Below are 23,027 nucleotides of genomic sequence, written 5' to 3'. Positions count from 1 at the left end.
AAAAAAAAAATCGCAGATCGCCGCCATTACGCGTTAAAAAAAAAAACACCAAAAATGACAAAAATCTTTCCCTTTGTTAGTAAACGCAATAACTTTTGCGCAAACCAATCAAAATACGCTTATTGTGATTTTTTTTACCAAACATAGGTAGCAGAAAACAAATTAGCCAAAAATGTAAAAAAAAATTGGTTTTTACATCTTTTTTGGGGGGGGGGGGGGAATTTCATATAAAAAAAATATGTTAAAAATATTGTTATTTTTTCAAAATAAACGCTCTTTTTTTGTTTATAGCGCAAAAAGTAAAAATCGCACAGGTGATCAAATACCACCAAAAGAAAGCTCTGTTTGTGGGAAAAAAAGGACGTAAATTTCGTTTGGGTACGGCGTCGCACGACCGCGCAATTGTCAGTTAAAGTCGCACAGCGCCGAATCGCAAAAAGTGGCCTGGACGTAAGACAGCAAAATCCTCCGGTGGTAAAGTGGTTAAAAGAGAAGTATGGTTTTTGAAAAAAGAATTATCTATACTCACCTAGGTGGATGCAGCATCGGTCTGATGCTGCATCTGTGCCCTGCTGGCTCTGCCCTGAGAACTGAGCAATCAAAGACGACTGATTGCTTAGTTCTCTCCTCTGCTCTGAGCAGAGAGTCAGGGCTGTCAGTCAATGGCTCTCTGCTCTCCCCTCCAGCGCTCACTGGAGTAGCTGGCTAAGGCTCTCAGCGGATCTCTGAGAGTTAGGTGGCAGTCCAGGCTTCTGCGTGGATCCCAACCATACGATCAGGATCTTGCCCGCTGTCGGCTGAAAATGGGCCATAGGAGTGTAGAACGAACTGAACTCCTGTGATCCCCAGGAGAAGTTTAGACAAAATACACTATATTGTCAAAAGTATTGGTACGCCTGCCTTTACACACAAAAACTTTAATGGCATCCCAGTCTTAGCCCATAGAGTTCAATATTGTGTTGGCCCACCCTTTGCAGCTATAACAGCTTCAACTCTTCTGGGAAGGCTGTCCATGGGAATGTGTGACCATTCTTCCAGAAGCGAATTTGTGAGGTCAGGCACTGATGTTCGACGAGAAGGCCTGGCTAGCAGTTTCCGCTCGAATTCATACCAAAGGTGTTCTATTGGGTTGAGGTCAGGACTCTGTGCAGGCCGGTCAAGTTCCTTCACTCCAAACTTGGTTATCCATGTATTTATGGACCTTGCTTTGTGCACCAGTCCAAATAATTTGGGGGGGATTATGGTGTGGGGCTTGGCCCCTTAGTTCCAGTGAAGGGAACTCCTAAGGCGTCGGCATACCAAGATATTTTGGACAATTTCATGCTTCTAACTTTGTGGGAACAGTTTGGGGGATGGCCCCTTCCTGTTCCAACATGACTGCGCATCAGTGCACAAACAAGGTCCATAAAGACTTGGATGAGCGAGTTTGGGGTGAAGGAACTTAACCGGCCTGTACAGAGCCCTGACCTCAACCCGATAGAACACCTTTGGCATGAATTACAGTGAAGACTGAGTCAGGCCTTCTCGTCCAACATCAGTGCCTGACCTCACAAATGTGCTTCTGGAATAATGGTCAAACATTCCCATAGACACACTCCTATGCCTTGTGGACAGCCTTTCCAGAAGAGTTGAAGATGTTGAAGCCGCAAAGAATGGCCCAACTCAATATTAAACCCTACAGACTAAGACTGGGATGGCATTAAAGTTCAAGCGCATGTAAAGGAAGTTGTCCCAATACTTTGACAATATAGTGTAGCTTTGGCTAAACTTTTTCTTTAAATCTATTTATTCCCTACTGGGAGATAAAAGTGGTTGTAAACCTCAGACATGAAACCTGAACAAAGAACACATTTATATAGTTCTTACTTGCCTCTCTCCAAAGCACTAAATGTCATTTCTCTTAGCTGTCTAGTTCCTCTATTCTTTGCACGAGTCTTCCTGACACCAAGAGCTAAAAACGGTGTCAGGGGAGAGATCTCCGCCAGCTGATTGACAGCTCTGTTCCTGTGTGCAGGGGGGGGGGGGGGGTGTCCCTTCTCTCCAATCAGCTCTCAGAGTTCTTGTACAGTGTGTAACATCCGCTCTCTGTCCCCCGCTTTGTGAAAAAATCCTTTTCACCCATGTCTGCAGATAAATGGGTATAACTTATGAAGGAGAATCTTATCTCTGTGTATCACCTGAGGCCCGTCACTTCCCTGGGCATAGGTAGGGGTGTACAACCCCTTTAAGATCCTATTTATACCAGCACACACTACCGCTGATGTGTAGTGGAAGGCAGCAATGCCACTGTGTTCAAAAGTTTATTGCAGTACATTTTTTTTTTTTTTTTTTGGTGCAAACTCTACTGAAATGTCATTTGCGACCTTTCAATAAAGTGGAACTTTATAAAACATATTAAAAATAGGAAAACAAGCAGGATTTTTAATAGAGATGTACCAAAATTTCAGTGGCCGAAAATGGGCTTTCGCTGCTTCATGTGTACGGCTCCTCCATTCACAGGCGGAGTGCATCTGATATCACTCCGCCTGTGAGCTGGGACTATACAGGAAGTAGCGGCTCCCATCCCATACTACTACTGCACCAAGTAAGGGATGGCTGAGCCGTTACCAAGCAAAAACCGGATCGGCCAGTGGATCGGTCAATGTTACCGATCCCCTGATCCAGCTATAATGGCCATATCGGCGCCGATATCTGATCCGAATATCGGATCGGTGCATCCCTAGCCTTTGAATGCATCCAGAGAAGAAGACCTGGATGTGCAGAGGGTGGCAGAGAATGAGGGGGGAGTGAAGTTCCCCTTTATGTTCAACTGGAAGCAATGCAATGTGTGGATTGGGTGTGGGCACCACCCTGAGATAACACACACCACACCATGACCTGAGAAGGAAACTGGCTTCTTGCTTTGGGCAAGGCTGCCCCACACATCTGCTGGGAATGGGCCCCTAACTACTTGTTGGCAGTCAGTGGCATTACATGAATGCTAATGGGTGAACTGTCAGCAAGCAATTCATTGTCTCAGAGGCCAAGATTCAGGGATATTCTCCAAAATTAATAAAGGTCTGTGCCCAGAGGTCACACATTAGGAAGAGACCTGTTCAGTAATGGGGGGGCTTCTGAGCTCCTCGTCTCACCATGGTGTCTGCCTCCCTGAATAACCCACCACAAGTCCCAGCATAGACTCAAAGCCAAAACTTGTCCGAACTGTTCTACAATAACACACACACATACCACCTATTGTTCTACTTCGTACAATGGGCCCATACAGAGGCAGCCCGCACCTCCCTACCTGTTCTTCCTCTATCCTCATACACTAGCTACATTCCCCGCTTCCTTCTCACTTTCCAAACACACGGCGCACCACATACACGACAGGGGGAGGAGCGAGGCTTGGAGCGCACACACACTTCCGCTTTGCCTGGTGTTGGGACGCACATACTCTTCCGCTTTGCCTGGTGTTGGAACGCACAGACTCTTCCGCTTTGCCTGGTGTTGGAACGCACAGACTCTTCCGCTTTGCCTGGTGTTGGGACGCACATACTCTTCCGCTTTGCCTGGTGTTGGAACGCACAGACTCTTCCGCTTTGCCTGGTGTTGGAACGCACAGACTCTTCCGCTTTGCCTGGTGTTGGAACGCAGAGGTAAGTGAGCAGGCTGTTGGGACGCAAGACCAACCTATTCAATGTTTACCGGAATATCCCGACTGTCAGTCCTTCCCCTACTCGTGTATATAACCGATCTCACTCTGTTACCTCTACATGAGAGGGGCTAGAGAGCACGTGCTGCTTCTTCCCATCTGCAGACATGCCGTGTATTGTGCGGGAATATATGGGACCGTCCGCTGCTACTACTACCACTAGCATGGAGGGCCATTCGGAGTGCTCAGTGTAATCCATTAGTGTGCATACCCATTGAGAAAGATATACGACCGATATAAAGATGAGCAGTGTGTTATACATGTGTCTCAGAGTGTACATAGAACGTCTCATACTTTTTCTTCTGCTCTGCCTATTCACTCACCCCCTCTTCCCCTTCCTCCTCATTTTCTTCCTCTTCCCCTCTCATCTTCTCCCATCTCCCACTCCTTACCTTCTCCTCTCTATCTCTCCCCTTCCCCCACCTTCTCCTTTTCCCCTCTTGTCTCTCCATCTACTTCTTATTTTCCTATCCCCCTTTTCCCCTCTCTCCTTCTCCTCATCTTCTCTTCCCTCTCTCCTTCTCCTCATCTTCTCTTCCCTCTCTCCTTCTCCTCATCTTCTCTTCCCTCTTTTCCCTCTCTCCTTCTCCTCCCTCTCTCCTTCTCCTCATCTTCTCTTCCCTCTCTCCTTCTCATCTTCTCTTCCCTCTTTTCCCTCTCTCCTTCTCCTCATCTTCTCTTCCCTCTCTCCTTCTCCTCCTTCTCCTCATCTTCTTTTCCCTCTCTCCTTCTCCTCATCTTCTCTTCCCTCTTTTCCCTCTCTCCTTCTCCTCCTTCTTTTTCATCTTCTCTTCCCGCTTTTCCCTCTCTCCTTCTCCTCCTTCTTTTTCATCTTCCCTTCCCGCTTTTCCCATCTAATCTTCCCCTCTCTTCCTCCACTGGTGCTTTCGCCTCTTCCTTGACCTTTCCCTCCCACTTCCCCCTCCCTTTCCCCATTTGTCATCTCCTCTTCCCCTTCTCCACTTCCCTTTCACATTCTCCTCTTCCCTCCTCCCCATCCTCTTTTTCTTCTCCCTTTCTCGTCTTCCCTCCTTTTCTCTCCTTTTCCATCCAAACTTCCCCTCCCATCTTCCCATCTCATTTTTCCTCCAATTCCCCCCCCCTCTTCCCTCTCCCTTCCCCCTCGTTGTCTCCTCTCACCTCTTCCACAACTCCTCTTCTTTTTCCCATTCTCCTCTTCCCTCACCTTCCCCTCTCATCTTCCTTCCCACTTTCCGGACTTGTCATCTCATCTTCCCTTTCCCGTTCTCCTCCTCTCTCCTCCCTGTCCCCTTTTTTTCTCCTCTTCCTTCTCCCTTTCTCCTCTTCCCTCCCATCTTCCCATCTCATCTTATCTCCCACTTCCCCTTTTCTTCCCTCCCCCTTTTCCCCCTTGTCGTCTCCTCTCCCCTCTTCCGCAACTCCTCTTCTTTTTCCTATTCTCCGCTTCTCAATTCCCCTCTTCCCTCCCCTCCCATTTACCCTCCCCACTTCCCCCCCCCCTCCTCTTTCCTCTCCCCCCCCCCCCTCATCGTGTCCTCTTCCCTCTCCTCTTCCGCTTCTCCTATTTTCTTTCTCATTCTCCTCTTCTCTCTCCCTCTCCTCTTTCTTCTTCCCTGACCTTCCCCTCTTATCTTCCCTCTCACTTCCCCATTTCCCTCTCTCCTTTCCCCCCTCATTATCTCCTCTTCCACTTCTCCTCTTCTCTTCCCCTCCCCCTTTCTCCTTCCCTCTCCCCTTTCCCCCTCATCTCCTCTTCCCTCTCGTCCTCCACTCTTCCTCTCTTCCCTAACCTTCCCCTCTCATCTTCCCTCCCACTTTCCCCTCCTTTTCCCCTCTCCCTTTCTCCCATCTTCATCTCCTCTCCCCTTCTCCTCTTCCTTTTCCCAATCTCCCATTTCTATCTTCCCCTTCCCTCTCCCCCTCATCATCTCCTCTTCCCTTTCCCCTCTCCTCTTCCTCTATTTCTTCCCCCATCATTGTCTCCTCTTCCCTCTTCTGCTTCTCCTCTTCCTTTTCCCAGTCTCTCCCTTCCCTCTTCCCTCACCTTCCCCTCTCATCTTTACTCTCCACTTCCCCCTCTTCTATCCCATTTTCCTCTTTTCCCTTATCTTCTTCCCTTTCCTCCTCATCGTCCATTCTTCCCCTTCTCTTCCCTTTCCCATTCCATTCTCCTCCTCTCTCTCCCCCTCTCCTCTTCTCTTCCCCTCTTTTTTTTTCCCTCCTGTCTCCCTTTCCCTATTTCCATTTTTCCCTCTACCATCTTTCCTCTCTTCCCTTTCCCTGCTCTCTCCTCTCCCCTCTTCCCTCTCCTCCTCTCTTTCCTTCTCCCCTCTCTTCCTTCCCTCTCCTTTTTCTCTTGTCTTCCCTCCCCCTCTGCCCTTCCTTCTCTACTCTACCCCCCTCTCCCTCTCCTCCTTCCTTTTTTTCAATAATCACATGATCAGTGCCTTGGAGTGACCTGAAGCTACTACAGCCATTGTATGTGATTATACTGTATATTGAATCGTTTCATTCCCCAAGCATTTATATAAAGTGGTATCCTCAAATTTCATTCCTTCAGCTCTTTCCAACATTTTCCTGCCCTCCACCAAATGTGCAGCCTTAGTACACTAAACAGCGCTATTAGGTATAGACAAATTTTGACTTTTGTGAAAAGTCAGCAGCATAAAGCCCTCCTTTCCAATTCACACACTGACATGCAGAGTGCAGTGACACGTGACTTTCACCGCAATGGTAGTATTGTCTTTGGTGTCCTTTCTGTATTCGATAGCCTTGTTGTAACATTTCTATGCTGTTTGAGGTGAAATAAGGCAGGACCCAGCAGGGAATTTTGGAAGCAGAGTTTTTGTTCTCTGATATATGCTGGTGAGTTGTGTATAAGGTTGATAGTTCACATGTTGCAGCTCTTAAGGTAAAAAAGAACTCCATGAGGACAGCCCCCTTTTTTATTTATTTATTTTTACACAATAGAAATGAGAAAGTCTCTCCTTCTGGAGTTTCCCTTTAATATAGAAAATTTATTTATTACTCCTTCAAACATAATTTGGTACCGGTCAATTTCTTGCTATTTTTGTCAGAATAGTAAAAACATTTTTCATACTTTTATTTTCAAACATTAACTTTTTGCTGTCTTTAGGTGTCTTTGCTGTTCCCCAGCATGGAGTCAGATGCTTGGCAGGTGGTAAGCAAGAGGAAGACAGGCAAGAAGTCACAGCAGATTAAAGAAAACTCACTTTGTAAAGCTGAAATATCTTCACAAGATCCGGATCTGGGTGTAAATGTTAAAGATGTCATTAAAAAAATTAGGGACACCATGTGAGTAAACCTGTATGTGTGGGTATGTGTGTGTATATTAGGGCTGCACGATATTGGGGAAAAAAGTACATTGCGATATTTGGTTTTCAACTATATATATCGTGATATTTCTCTGGGTGGAATGCAGAAGACACTGACAGTGTGGATTAGGCAGAGTCGGGACTCACAGTGGTGAAGAGGTTAGAACACAGCCTGACATGAGTGGAGAAGCCACAGCTCCTCACTGTTGTCCTGTCTGGAGCTCAGGATCAGATGGTGACCCGTCAGGCACAGGGTCCCGCCCACTGGCGGGTCGAAGGGTCGGTACAGGACCACCTTGTCCACCCGGGGGGTTTTGATCAGCTCTGCGAACTCCATAGCGGACACCGGAGGATCCCCGTCACCGTCCTCTCATCACCGGTACTACACCTGACACAGCGCTCCCCCTCCCTCACCGGAGACGAGTTTCCCCTTGCTTTCGGCTGTGATCCCAGCTCTGCCTCTAGTCTCCAGCCGACCATTACTCCGCCCATTGTCTCTCCATTGACTCTATTTACAACACATTACAGCCTGATCCCGCCCCCGATGCAGCCAGGAGAGACAATGGGCAGAGCAGGGCAGAGTAATGGTCAGCTGGAGACTAGAGGCAGAGCTGGGAGGGCTGGATTGCATCGGGCTGGAGGGGCGTAGTTCCGATCACAGCCGAAAGCAAGGGGAAACTCGTGTCGGCTGCCTGCACAATATCGTGTCTTCGGCGATATGAATATCGCCCACGCCCGCAGAACGATAGTCGATATCACATCGACTATCGTTCAGCCCTAGTGTGTATATATATATATATATATACATGTACACAGTAATACCTTGGTTTGCGAGTATAATTCCTTCCAGCAGCTTGCTTGTAATCCAAAACACTCGTATATCAAAGCAAGTTTTCCCATAAGAAATCATGGAAACTCTGATGATTTGTTCCACAAGAATTTAATGGTATGAATAAAGATATGCTACTATCAGATCTAAATTACAGTACTGTACAGTATAAGCATGCCATCTCCTCTGTTAAATAACATTATGTGTCTGTACTGTATATAGGAAACCTTGTGCTTGCAGCACTATGTAAATTTATTTCACAAGATCAAAAAACAGCATTTTATACAAGCACAATCTTTGGAGCAAAGTGTGCCCTTCCTCAGGTCAGAAACACTGAATAAAAGAAGTAACATTTTACATAGTATATTACCCAGCATATACACAGAAAACAGAAACATAGTTAAAGCGGAGTTCCACCCTGGATTTTTTTTTTTTTTTTTAATACCCCCGGGACAGTCAGGGCTAGTGCATTCCACAATGGCTAGCCTCTGATCTGTCCCGGGTTGCACTTACCTGTTAGGACAAATACTTACCTTGCAAAAGTCTTGTCCAGCGCTGCCATCTCAGATGTGGGCAGCTTGAAGCCAGCGAGATCCCCTTCGGCGTCTTCTTCCGCCTTCTTTGGTCCCACGATGCTCTGCGCCGGCCCCGACGTCACTTCCGGGTCGCGCGCGTCATCCCTCTACAGCTTCTGGGCATGCCCAGAAGCTGTTTAGAAGGGGATGACGCGCGCGACCCGGAACTGACGTCGGGGCCGGTGCAGGCGCAATGATTCCTGGGAGCTATGACGTTCAGCTCCCAGGAATCATTGCAGAGCCAGGAAGTGACGACGGGCCGCGGCCGAGGAAGAAGGAAGTAAGGTAAGTATTTTTTCTTCGCTACGAGGTAAGTAAAAAAAAAAAAAAAATATGCGATTATCCATTTCTTTTTCAGGTGACCCGGAGCGAGAAGATGGAGGTAAGTATAAAAATAGGGTGGAACTCCACTTTAATATTAAAATGTTACTTTATATTTTTATATTATGTAAAATGTTAGTCCTTTTTTACTATGCAAAATGTTACTTCTTTTTATGCTATGTATAATGTTACTTCTTTTATTCAGTGTCTTGGACCTGAGGAAGGACAGACTTTCAAACTTGCATGATAAACTGTTATTTGATCTAGTGAAATAAATTTACAGAATGCTGCAACCACAAACTATATATATATATATATACAGTATCTCACAAAAGTTAGTACACCCCTCGTATGTTTGTAAATATTTTATTATATCTTTTCATGTGACAACACTGAATAAATGACACTTTGCTACAATGTAAAGTAGTGAGTGTACAGCTTGTATAACAGTGTAAATTTTCTGTACCCTCAAAATAACTCCACACACAGCCATTAATGTCTAAGCCACTGGCAACAAAAGTGAGTACACCCCTAAGTGGAAATGTAAAATTTGGACCCAAAGTGTCAATATTTTGTGTGGCCACCATTATTTTCCAGCACTGCCTTAACCCACTTGGGCATGAAGTTCACCAAAATATTTACAAAAATGTGAGGGGTGTACTCACTTTTGTGAGATACTGTGTGTATATATATATATATATATATATATATATATATATATATATATACATACACACACACATACACAGCAGGTAAAAAAATAATTGTACACGTCCCCATTTTTCTAGGTAAATATATTTCTTACTCCTCATTCTCATTGAATGCAGCTTTGAAATTGTGTGACTTCATCTGAAATGGCACAATTTCAAAGCCGCATGTCAGTGCTTTGAAGACATGCGGCTTCATGCATAGATGTCTATGCAAGTCGCACCCAAAATCACCAAAAGTAGTGCACAAACTACTTTTTCATATTAATGTGGCACCACAAAGTCGGCGTTGCACCAATTTGAACGGTGCCATTGCTAACAATAGGGTGCAGCTTGTCATGCAATTCAACCTGTCAAACCCCATGACAAGTCGCTCAAATGTGAACGAGCGCTAAGAGTGCTATTGACATGAAATTTTCACCACATGTCAGTAACAACCCATGCAATCCATACATACAAAGAAACCAAAACAAATAAGTTCAGAAATTAGGTTATGTGTAAAAAAAATGGCATGACACAGGGAAAAAAGTATTGAACGTGCTACTGAAATTTATTTAATACTTCGTACATAATCCTTTGTCGTTTTTTTTTTGGACAGACTAGTTGTACTAAACATCTAGCAAACTAACCACAATTCTCTGGATTTAGACTATCTCTGTTGCTGATGTCACTTTATTCAATCCCAGACAGATTCAATATTGTTTAGATCAGGACTCTTTGGGGGCCATGACATCCCTTCCAGGATTCCTTGTTCTTCTTTTCACTGATGGTGCTTGGTTATTATTTCCCTTTAAAAAAAAAAAAAAAAAAAAAATATATATATATATATTTTTTTTCACACACATACAGAATGCAACTGAATAAAGTGAATTGTGTGTTTATGTTGTAGGACTTTCTTTTGGAGTATGCCTGGCTTTCAGTGAAGGACTAATTATGTAAAGGAAACATTGCCAGTATGCTCTAAATAATCAGATCCATGTATATATTAAAAGGTTTTCATGTGTGCAGAGTTACTAACTTGGAACTTCCAAGTTCATAGAAAAGGATGTCCTGGAGACTGGGCTAGAGACAACCATGATGTAGATTTTTGTGCAGTACAAAAAAACATTGTGCAGATAGGCTTTGTCCATTTAAATGGTGAATAGTCACATTTGGTCAGCATAAGCAGCTGGGGGTTATAAAGTCCACCCCATAGGAAGTAAATAAAGAATGAGTAATGTTCGTCTTATTTTGTGTAGCCCAGCAAAAAATATTCCTGGATATAACAGCTGGCTGCAATGACTGATTTAATGCATATAAATCAAATGCATTTTGCAGCACATGGAGGAGATATGAGACCTATATGTGTCAATTTATCAGAATGACTTTCAATACCTATGACTGAAAATAATGTGATATTTATGAATGATATTTATGGTTTTCTGCTAGCATTTCTGAAAGTATTAGCTGTGAATGTGTTTATTTTTTTATCCAATAGGGAAAACCTAAGAATATCTGACTTTTGGAAATCCTGTCAAGGTGAGTACATTGTATTAAAAGTCCTCATTTACAAACCATAAATCCAGCTAAATAAATGAAATAATGTCAAATCTCAAAAAAATCCACTTAGCTACAGTGTTAGTGAAATGAATTTCAGTGAACAGCTATACTGCATGTACACCGAGACTCCTTTCAAAATTTATTTCAAACTCAAAAATATTTGCATACGTTAACTGTTCTGCTTCCTCTTTGGGTAAAATATTGAAAAAAAGTAAAAGAGGAATAGTCCTTACAAGTCTTTTTATGGCATTTTAGTTGCTCCTTAATGTCACGCTACTAGACTAGAAGGGTTAATATTAATAAATAGAGACAAAGCTGTCTATGAATGAAAAGCTATCTAAAAATGAAGGACGGGCAGATGATTAAAAGGTCCACCCCTCCATTCATAGATCATGTTTCATTCATAGAAGCTGTAGTACTGGCTTTTATGAATGGAGGAGCTAGGAGAAAAGGCTCTCTTGATGAGATCCTCTCACAGCTCCCAAAGGTCTGTTAACCCACACCACACCAGAAGATTATGGGGGTGGGAGGCATTAATGGAGAAGGTTTTCACCTAACAGAAGAGGAATCAGCACAAAGGACACATCCTACTGACTGTAAATGATGTCCCTTGTGCTGATTTTGTGGGGTTTATTTTGACTGCACTTAGGCTTTAAAGTAATTCTGAGATTTTTTTAAATATAAAAGTAGGCCTATAATTCAGATGGCATTGCTAGACATAAAAGTGTCATTGTTCCCTTTACACTTCAGTATAGGTTTTATTGTCCAAATGCATTGTTACTCTTTGACTTGGTGTGTTGCAAATTGCAGTGTTTCTAATTTCTGCCTTTTTTTTTTTTTTTTAACCACATTGAAATGTCACAAAATTACACTTCATTCTTCATTCAGCTTTAGGCAAAACATGTGCTGCGGGTTGACATTTGTTTTTATGCTTTGCTCTACATAAAAATGCAGACATGCTACATTTTAATGCAATGCAGTCCAACACGTGTGTTGTGAGCAGGACACATAGAAAAATTTTCTTCTATGTGTCCTTATTTTGAGCCTCCGTTAATCGCCATTAAAGCTGATCAACACAGCTCAAACCTGGGGTAAAGGAGCCCTTATTATACTTTACTGGCTTAAGTCAGGTGGGTTTTGCAAACGGAAACATTGTAAATGTATGTGATCTCTGTAAATACAGGCCTGTTGACTTGACAGAGCTATGTAAAAAAAAAAATCCTCTTTTGTTTATTGACGGATACAGCTCCTCATCTTCTTGACTATGTGGGTTATACTGCCCCCTACAGGAGTAGGACACTAGGCAGAAAAGAACTTGACTATGCATATGGGGCAGTCCTAGGGGGTTTACTCCATCTCTCTGCCTAGTCAGGTGTAAGGACCTAGTTCCTTGCTGGTATCTCTGGTCATGGCAATTTTTTCTTTTTGAAATTTAATTTTTTTCCTCTTTTTATCATTTTGTTCCTGTAAGATCTACAATCAAGTGCCGGACTAAGTGATGGACTGCATAATCTAGATCAGGGGTAATGAATTAAAATTCAAGGAGGTCCGGTCGCTAAAATTTTCATTGGGCCGAGGTCCGAATCTCAAGTCTGTGCACATTTTATGTTAGGGGCACTCTGATGGGCAGAACAAAATGTGCCCACCAGCGTGCCCCTTAGCATAACATTTGCCCATCAGCGTGACCCTTAACATAAAATAAGGGGCACGCTGATGGGCATATTTTATGTTAAGGGTCACGCTGATGGGCACATTTTATGTTAGGGGGCACTCTGATGGGCACATTTTATGATGGTGGGAGCGCTGATGGGCAAAACAAAACGTGTAAATCAGCGTTGTTATTAACATAAAATATGCCCATTAGAGTGCCCCATAACATAAAATATGCCCATTAGAGTGCCCCATAACATAAAATATGCCCATCAGTGTGTACCACAGCATAAATATGCACATCAGCAAGCCTCTTAACATAAAATATGCCCATCAGTGTGTACCACAGCATAAATATGCACATCAGCATGCCTCATAACATAAAATATGCCCATCAGAGTGCCCCTTAACATAAAATATTCCCATCAGCGTGACCATTAACATAAAATAAGGGGCAAGCTGATGGGCATATTTAATGTTAGGGGGCACTCTGATGGGCACATTTTATGTTAGGGGGCACTCTGATGGGCACATTTTATGTTAGGGGGCACTTTTTATGTTAAGGGACACTCTGATGGGCAAAACAAAACGTGTAAATCAGCATTGCTCTTTAACATAAAATATGCCCATTAGAGTGCCCCTTAACATAAAATATGCCCATCAGCGTGCCCCTTAGCATAAAATATACCCATCAGCGTGACCCTTAACATAAAATAAGGGGCACGCTGATGGGCACATTTTATGTTAGGGGGCACGCTGATGGGCACATTTTATGTAAGGGGGCACTCTGATGGGCAAAACAAAGCGTGTAAATCAGCGTTGCGCTTAACATAAAATATGCCCATTAGAGTGCCCCATAACATAAAATATGCCCATCAGAGTGCCCCTTAACATAAAATATGCCCATCAGAGTGCCCCTTAACATAAAATATGCCCATCAGAGTGCCCCTTAACATAAAATATGCCCATCAGCATGTCCCTTATCATAAAATAAGGGGCACGCTGATGGGCACATTTTATGTCAAGGGAGAACTCTGATGGGCACATTTTTTTTTTATGGGGCACTATAATGAGCACAACAAAATATGCCATTCTGCACACTTGTTAAAGCTTGTGCAGCTATTCTCCCCTAAAAATGTGCTCCACATACCTGGAGCCAGGAGCTGAGCCAAAAGCTGCGAACAGGGGGGCGGGGCGTGCACATAGTGTCACGCCCTAGCTTGCTGCCCGGTGTTCTGACAGATACCCGCTCAGATTGCTATACCCTCGTCACTTCCGCCGGCCGCGCATCATCAAACAGCTGTAGGGAGCCGCAGTCAGGAGCAAGGGGCGGGACGCGCACGTGACGTCACACCCCTACTCGCGGCCCATCCGGACAACACCGGCTGCGAGTGAGCCGGGAGCCGCAGTGAGGAGGAGGCTGAATACGGCCTCGCGGTCCGGGCGGAAGCATCATGCGGTCCGCCAATGGACCGCGGGCCGCCATTTAGTGACCGCTGATCTAGATCCAGATGGAACCCCCAATCTGGCCAGTGAGCGCGTGCAGACCTCAGCTCTGCGCTAGATCTGCCGCGACATAGCCCCACTGGAAGGGGGCTGGCCTGCGAGTTAATCGTCTCGCGAGGGCGCATACAAACTGGTTTCGGCCTGATTTGCAACGTTTCCTCCTGGCCGACAGCACCCACATTACAATGGAGCGATGGTCTGTCCAGAGCAGTATCCACCCTGTTCCTGGTGTGGTAAGTACCTGGAGGGTTTTGGGCTGGACGTGGGCCCCTCCCTGGGATGGTCGGCTCCTCTCCCTCCCAGTCAGCATCTGCCCCTTTCTCTTTGGTCTTCTGCAGGGCTTTGCCCCCCAGCCGCCCACACCCCCCGCCCCCCGCCCTTCCCCCCTCCCGGGGGTGAACGTACCTTTTTAGTTCGGCCTAGGGTGTTGAGCTGGCAAAGGGGGTGGGGGGAGCGCGCTGCCTGCGACCGAATGATCGAACCTTGGGAGAGGGATGGGCCTAGTGGGGGTGCCTGCCAGGGCCCCCCTTCCTGTTGAGATCGTTTTCGAGCTTTTGGGGAGCCCCTGGGGGCAACACGGGCTGCCATTTTCTTGTAGCCTTTTATGCTACAAATCAGCGGCCATGTTTGTGTAGCCTCGGCGGGCATTTTTTTTTGGTTTCCCATTGAACATAGAGGCGGCCATGTTTTTTGAGTCGGATGGGTGGTGATTCGGTGGTGGGAGCCCCTCCTCGGCCTCTAGTGTTGATCCCTGGATATTCCTCTTCCTGATCGCTGCATGGTGTGCAGTTAGTTCGGTGCTGTGAGTACCTAACCGGTGGTGGTGAGTCTGTTAATGGGATTCTCTCTCTCTCTCTGCTGTTGCAGCGGTAGTGCTCCATGCTGGACCTTGTGGTGCCGCTGGCGCGGTAAGGTGTCCCTTGCAGTATTCTACAGTTTTTTGACTGGGTTCCCCTCTCCATTCATGGAGTCCCTGGAGCATATTTCACCACCTGATCCCCTCTTAGAGGCTGTCGGGCCCCCTGGGTCCTAACAACTGACTGCACTGATGGCGGTCCTGGAGTCCTTGGTGTCTGAGGTAGATTTGGTCCTGGGTGAACGGGCTAGCACAAAGCGTCCCCTGCCTTCACCTGCTTCCTGTGTCTCATCAGATCCAGAATCTGATTCGACCGCCGAGGATGCGAGTTACCCTTCGGGGTCTGTATCCACAGACCCTGCGTGCTCAGATAGTGAGGATGATTCCTCTGCTCCACTAGCTGCACGTGAAAAGGCGCTGGTGGATGTGCTGATTGTATCAGTGCGGGAAACCTTAAAGATGAACTAAGGCAGCATCGGAGGCGCGGGTCACCTTTTGGCACCCATAGATTCTCCAAAGTGGCGAGGGGGTTCCCCTTTCCTGCCTTCTTTGACAATATTGTTACAAAACAGTGGAGGTGCATGAAACGCATCTTTGCAATCCCTAAGCGTTTTGCAATGCAGTACCCCTATGTGGATTCCCTCCTTAAAACATGGACAGTTCCTCCTGTAGTGGACTCCCCGGTTTCCAGGTTGAATAAAGCCACCACAATCCTGGTTGAAGAGTCCCCGGTCTTCTCAGATCTGGCTGATAGGAGGTCGGAGGCCTTGACCCACCATATGTTCACTGTGGCTGGTTCGGCACTTAGGGTATTGCTCTGGTGTCGCAAGCTATGACAGAGTGGGCAAACTTCTGCCCCGGGACCTGGAGGGGGAACAGCTCCCCCCTACCTTTGCAGTGCTGGCGGATCAGTTGGTCCAAGGGCTACAGTTTGTATGCCTCTTTGGATGCGGCTCCATTGATTTCTAGACTGTCTGTCTCAGCGGTGGTCCTGCGGCATATTATCTTGCTGAAATTATGGGTCTGCAGATCAGGCTTCTAAGAAGGCCTTATCCGATCTTCCATTTGTGGGGGATCACCGGTTTGGAGCTTCCTTGGATGACATCATCAAAGGCCTCACAGGGGGAAAGAGTACTCTTCTTCCTCAGGCTTCCAAGGGTAAGGGGTCCCGTTGCAGACAGGGGCCTTTCTTTTTGGCTCACAAGAGGCTTTTTTGTCCCACAGGGTCTCAAGACAAGGGATCTAAGCCCTTCAGAGCCTATGCCGGGGGTTCTATGAGGACCTGGTCTGGCAAGCCACAAGCGGGTTCTGCCAGACCTGCGCACAAGATTTCGTCCGCATGAAGGGGCACCCTCACCGCCCTGTGTATCTGGGGTGGGGGGACGTCTTTGCGGGTTTCCGGATCCGTGGATCTCGCCGACACAGGACAAGTGGGTCCACAAAGTAATTCGGTCTGGCTACAAGATCGAGTTTCGATCATATCCTCCAGACAGGTTCTTCCCTTCCAACCTGCACTTGTCCCTAGATCGCTTTGGGGCAGTACAAGACTTGTTACTTCAAGGGGTGATTGTTCCGGTTCTGACATCGGAACTTTTTCAAAGTTTTTACTCAAACCTGTTTACAGTTCCCAGGCAGGAAGTCAAGGACCTCAAGGTGCTAAACTGCTTTGTGCGGGTACAGAAGTTCCGAATGGAATCCATTCACACGGTGGTGGCGTCCCTACATCAGGGGAATTTCTTCGCCTCCATTGACATCAAGGACACCTACCTACACATCCCGATATGTGTCAGCCACCAGCGCTTTGCCATGGGTGGGAAGCATTATCAGTTTGTGGCTTTACCCTTTGGTCTCGCCTCCGCTCCTCGGGTCTTCACAAAAGGATTGGCCCCGGTGCTAGCATTGTTGCGTCAGTGGGGGATAGCGGTACTGGGGTATTTGGACGATCCCTTTTGCGAGCAGAGTCTTTGACTGCTCTGTTGGAAAGTTTGAAGATTACTCTGCAAACTCTGAGGGAGTTCAGTTGGATTCTGAATCTTCAGAAGTCTGCTCTGGTTCCGTCCACAAGCCTGGACTATCTGGGTCTGACTCTGGAGTCGGTATCATCTGATTTACGCTTTTCCTCCTCTCAAGCTTCTGCCGAGTCTCCTGCGCAGGATCGAGGCAGAAGGGATTCCTCCAGAAGGCTCCAAACTGGCCTCGCCAGTCTTGGTATGCGGATCTGGTACAGCTGTTCGCCTTTGCTTCTTGGAGACTTCCTCTCAGGGAAGATCTGTTGTTGCAAGGGCCAATCTTCCATCCTGTTTTACAGTCCCTGGCTTGACAGCTTGGCTGTTGAAAGCCAGGTGCTGAAGGATAGAGGGTTGTCTGACTCAGTGATTCCTACACTGTTAAAAGCTAGAAAATCTACATCTAGGAAGATATACCATCTCATTTGGAAGACGTACATTGCGTGGTGTGAATCCCTCGGGGTTCACCCTCCTTTTCGGTAACTCGGACCTTGGCTTTCCTCCAACGAGGGGTTGAGCAGCGCCTGCCCTTGAGTACCATCAAGGGCCAGGTTTGGGCTTTGGCAGTTTTCTTTTAACGTCCGTTGGCCACACACCTAGGTGCGTACCTTTCTCCCGGGATTGAGACACTTGGTTCCTCCAGTGCAGTCTCCATTGCCGCTGTGGGACCTCAATTTGGTGTTGTCAGTTCTCCAGAAGCCTACCTTTGAAAACATTCTGGCGGTTCCCCTGCTTACATTGTCGCAGAAGGTGGCCTTTTGGGTGGCTATTACTTCTGCGCACAGGATGTAGGAGCTGGCGGTGCTGTCTTGTTGTTCGCCTTACCTGGTGGTTCAAAAGGATAAGGTGGTTCTTTGTCCATGTCCATCATTCCTTCCAAAGGTCATCTCTGATTTTCATTTGAATGAAGACATTGTGTCCCAGGCCTAAGCATCCTAGGGAAATTGCCTTACATTCCCTGGATGTGGTTCAGGCAATAAGGGGGTACCTGGCCAGCTTCAGAGTCTTTTAGAAAGTCAGACTCACTACTTGTCCTCACGGATGGACTTCGCAAAGGGTTGGCTGCTTCTGCTGAGACTATTTCCAGATGGATCAGACAGACTGTGGTTCAGGCTTATTCTATTAGGGTCAGGTTCCTCCTTTCCCTGCTAAGACGCACTGTGCTCAGGCGCTTAGTGCCTCTTGGGCCTTCTGTCATCAGGCGTCAGTGCCAAAATTTTATAAGGTGGATATGTTGGCATCTGCGGATGCTTCCTTTGGCTTTGCAGGCTGCGGTTTAGAGGACTTAGTCGTCTTTAAAGGTTTTTTTTTATTTTTTTTCATGTGAGCTCCAGTTGTTTTATGGTTGAGCTCCATGTTACCTGGTTGGCTATGTTTAGCCTTGGGAATTAATCTTTTCTTGCTGTTCCCACCCCTCATGTTTGACACTGCTTTGGGATGTCCCACGTAGTCAAGAAGATGAGGAGCTGTGTCCATCAATGAACAAAAGAGAAAATGAGAATTTTGACTTACTGTAAAATCCATTTCTGTGATGTTCATTGACGGACACAGCACCCACCCCTCTATAGAGTTGGGTTTTTCTTTTCTGACACTGCTTGTAACAAAACTGAGTACCTATAGCAGAGAGTGGGAGTATAGCCCCTGGGACAGCCCTTGAGGCATTGTCAAGTTATTTTCTGCCTAGTGTCCTACTCCTGCAGGGGGCAGTATAACCCACGTGGGTCAAGAAGATTAGGAGCTGTGTCCGTCAATGAACGTCAGAGAAAATCCCATTTCATATATATATATATATATATATATATATATATATATATATATATATATATATATGTATACACATTATGGCTAATATGGGATGCAGAAATGTATACAAAATGTTTTGCCTGTGAACCATACTTGCAGTGAAAGGATAAGTCCAGGCAAAACCTAACTAACGCTAAACCTGCTCTGTGCCACATTCTAAACCTAATCTATCTAACTCTGTAAAGCAAAAATCACTGTACTTACCTTTTCTGCAGCCAAACCGGTCCGGTCCCACGCTGAGCTGTCCGTGTCGGCTTCATCATGAAGGAGGGTGCAGGAGAGGCACTCAACAACGGAAGCCCTATAGTAAGTCTATGGGTGACGTCACTTCCCATTCATTTCACAGCTGTTGTCAGTCCTCTCCTGCACACAGCTTTCGTCGCTGGAGACCAGACCGGATCGGGTGCAAAATAGGTAAGTACAACGATTTTTGCTTTACAGGAATAGATAGATTAGGTTTTAGAATGTGGCACAGAGCAGATTTAGCGTTAGTTAAGTTTTGCCTGGACTTATCCTTTAAGTACTTGATGATACCGAGTACCGATACTTCACAGCGCGATTTGCGGCAATACAAAAAATGTGGTGCGATTCCTGTCTGAATTCCTGTCTGCTCCTGTGTGTGTGTATAGAAAGGGAAAAGCATCTAGTTGGCAGTTTAAAAAAGGTTAGATCTCACAGTACATATCTGGCCACATACAAAATAATTGACATAAGTGTCCCGGTCCGCTGAAGATAGCAAAGGGCAGGAGGAGAATTTCCGGGACCCCATGGGTATAGGGCGGAAGTGATGTCAGCTTGGGGGCGGACCATCTCTACATCTCCTCCAGTTCTAACATTTTTTAAACCGCCCACTAGATGGCATTTTTCCCTTCTATACACAAACACACATAAGCAGTGGGGGAAATTGCATGCGATTCGGACAGGAATTGCACTGCATTGCTGTTCAAATGGCATGCAAATCTTTGCAGTGTGATTTGCGCCTATTAATTTTTTCATTCATTAACGCAAATAGAATCGGTTTCGGTATCAGGAGCATTTGGGAGAGTACTGATTCTCACGCAAATGCTTGGTATCGGCACCGATACCAGTATGGGTGCATCCCCACTTTCTACACGTGGCTATAAATCTCTTACATATCAACATATCAGAACTGTATAGGTAATACATACCATTTTAAAAATGCTGATGTAATAGCCCAGAATCAATATTATTAGAAGTAAGGGCTGGCTCACACCAGATGCAGTCCAGTGTGGTTTTTTTCTGCATCGAAAAGGCATGGACAGTCAATTATATGGGTTCTAATGGCAAAGTTCACACCAGTTTAATCAGTGAGGCACTGCACTGGAGTGCAGAAGAAAAAGTACAACATGCTGCATTTTTTCTGCACAGACTTTTACAGAAATTTGGCAAAATGCATCATAAATGCACTGGAACACATCAAATATGCATTACAGCAAAACAACCCCAGGAAACATTGTAAAAAAGAAAGACAGGAAAAAAGGCATTGAAAACACATAAAAAATGTGCCGGAGCGCATCAAAAACCAGCATGCAGAAACGCACGGACTGTGTTTCTGTGGTGTAAACTGACCATAACTGTTTTAGAGAAAAATTCTGTAACACTTAAAATGCTTTTGAATTCATAATGTTTTTTTTTATCTCAATGCAGCCCCCCCCCCCCCGCCTCCCTAATACTTTCCTGAGCCCCATCTAGATCCAGCGATGTTGTAGGAGTGTCTCGGCTGCCCGAGACTCCCCTCCTCATTGGCTGAGACACCAGCGCTGCACCATTGGTTCCCGCTGCTGTCAATCAAAGTCAGTCAACCAAGAGAGAAAAGGGCCTCTGTATCTGAATGGACACAGGGAACTGTGGTTTGGCTTGGGTGCCCCCATAGAAAGCTTCTTGCAGTGGGGGCACTCAACAGGAGGGAGGGATTTTTAAACAAAAAATGGGGTTTGGTGCTGCTCTGTGCATATCTCTATAGTGTAAGGACCAATCATTCACAAAAACACGAAATATAAAAAAATTGTGCAGGTAAACAAACACAGTGTATCAAAATGAATATGTCATGCCTCATAATGGGAAATATTTAAAAAAATAAGCAATATTAAAATATTAAAAGTGCCAAGTGAAAGTGCCCAGTTTGAAATATCAGACCTATTGCACTTGAAACATCAATAAATCAATATAGTAAAAATGTATATAAAGTGACCAGAGTGATCAGTGCATAGCAAGCAGTAGTCCTTCCATTAATCCAACATTCCAACCGTCATGTGTTAGCGCTGCAAGTCCTTATAGTAGTGCCCACACGTGCCCCCCTCTTGTTGCTTCACTTACCAGAGATCTCTTCCCTCAATGGGGGTAACCAGCATTCACAGCTCCACCTGGCTGTATATAGATATCCAGGACCAACCCTAGAACGTTCCTGGGGCTGTTCCTGGTTATACAACCAAGTGGAGCTGTGAATGCTGGTTACCACTTTTGAAGGGAGAGATTTCTGGTGAGTGAAGCAAGAGGGGGGCACGTGTGGAGACACCGGGCACATTGCATGATAGTGTGGAACTCCCTTTTGCTGCAATATCACCAAACATCATTTTTCTAGCAGCACTACTATAAGGACCTGCAGTGCTGACACATGACGGTTGGAATGTTGGATTAATTGAAGGACTACTGCTTACTATATAAAGACTTTCCTTTTAGAGCACTGATCACTCTGGTCACTTTATATACATTTTTGCTATATTGATTTATTGATCGTTCAAGTGCAATAGGTCTGATATTTTACACTGGGCACTTTCACTTGGCACTAGCACTGTTAAAATTTCCCATTATGAGACATGACATATGAATTTTGATACACTGTGTTTGTTAACCTGCACTATTTATTGATCATTTGAGTTTTTGTGAATGATTGGTTCTTACACTATAGAGACATGCACAGAGCAGCGCCAAACCCATTTTCTGTTTATAATTCCACACCAGACACTACCACGGTAGTTCGTTATAGTGGGAGCAGCAGCCATATTTATTATTTCAATATCCATAGCGTGGAATCACACACATACATTTTCCCAACAGGAGTGAAGGGCAAGGAGCACTGAAGAGAGACCCGAGAAGAGGAGGATTGGGGCTGCTCTTGCAAAACCACTGCACAGAGCAGGTAAGTATAACTAGGGATGCACCGATCCGACATTGTTGGACCCGATACCGATATCTGGCATTGTGACATCACAGATCCTGAGCTACACACAAAGCATACGGCTGCAGTACAGAGCAAAGCCGCTGCTTCATGTGTACGGCTCCTACATTCACAGGCGGAGTGCATCTGATATCACTCCGCCTGTGAGCTGGACCTATACAGGAAGTAGCGGCTCCCATCCCATACTACTACTGCACCTAGTAAGGGATGGCTGAGCCGTTACTAAGCAAAAAACGGATCGGCCAGTGGATCGGTCAATTTTACCGATCCCCTGATCCAGCAAAATTGGCCATATCGGTATAGATATCTTATCCGAATATCGGATCGGTGCATCCCTAAGTATAACATGTTTGTTATTTTTACATTTTAGAAAAACAAGACTTTACAATCACTTTAAAATGTACTGCTTTCATCTGAATGAAATAATGTCATCTTAAATCTGTGATTTCCTTACTTTCTGAATTATATTTCAGATAACATTGCAAAAAGCAAATGATGTAACTAAGTTGAAGCCCTTTGTAGAGTGCAATGTTACATAACAAAGATTTATTGACACTGTTTTTTTACAAGCCAGCTCCAACTGCAGTGACATTATTATCTTTCTTTCCCGCAGGTTGTCTTTACAAATGTCAAAATATAGCTCCAGCAGTTTCCAAAGAAAACAGTGACAATGTAGAATTAATGAAAAATCAGTGCCTTGAGGAAGCTGTGCCTTCTCACCGTTGTCTCCAAGACTATGAATGTGTCTGTTATGGTCTGGGAAATTTCGCTTCATGTGTCATATCTCGGTATCAGCTGGCTTTCTTACTGCTATTCCTCAAACACTTTAAGGTAGAAGCCTGAACTAATGAGAGCACAGCACAAAGTAGTGTGTATTATGGACTGCCATTGTTTAAATTGGCTTTGCACTCAAGCAAAACCATGTAAAATATGTGAAAATCCACTCTCAATGCACTGTGAACACAACTAGAGCCCAAAGTGTTCTTTTGTTTTAATTTTGGATAGCCTGGGGAAGTATTAAAAAC

At 45.3% G+C, this 23,027-nt stretch overlaps 2 protein-coding genes across 3 annotated transcripts in view; one reads left to right on the top strand and one right to left on the bottom strand.

Moving 5' to 3' along the window:
• Positions 1 to 3,368, bottom strand: part of HPS4 (HPS4 biogenesis of lysosomal organelles complex 3 subunit 2) — a 94,648-nt gene extending 91,280 nt beyond the window's left edge. The window contains exon 1 of one of the 2 annotated variants that reach the window (XM_082244001.1): positions 3,287 to 3,368. The gene's annotated coding sequence lies outside the window, so the exon portion shown is untranslated. The remainder of the gene's footprint in view (positions 1 to 3,286) is intronic. The other variant, XM_082244002.1, reaches the window with a different exon arrangement.
• Positions 3,369 to 3,600: 232 nt separating this feature from the next.
• SRRD (SRR1 domain containing) overlaps positions 3,601 to 23,027 on the top strand; it is a 49,752-nt gene continuing 30,325 nt past the window's right edge. Inside the window, exons 1-4 of the mRNA XM_082262382.1 lie at positions 3,601 to 3,638; positions 6,813 to 6,991; positions 10,921 to 10,961; positions 22,616 to 22,833. Of these exons, the coding sequence (XP_082118508.1) occupies positions 6,834 to 6,991; positions 10,921 to 10,961; positions 22,616 to 22,833 (417 nt within the window). The 5' untranslated portion in view covers positions 3,601 to 3,638; positions 6,813 to 6,833. The remainder of the gene's footprint in view (positions 3,639 to 6,812; positions 6,992 to 10,920; positions 10,962 to 22,615; positions 22,834 to 23,027) is intronic.

The sequence above is a fragment of the Pelophylax lessonae genome (genome assembly GCF_965119305.1).
Source record: "Pelophylax lessonae genome assembly, chromosome: 1".
Lineage (NCBI taxonomy): Eukaryota > Metazoa > Chordata > Amphibia > Anura > Ranidae > Pelophylax > Pelophylax lessonae.
Note: the sequence above shows the minus strand (reverse complement) of the source record. Positions and strands in the feature narration are given on the sequence as shown.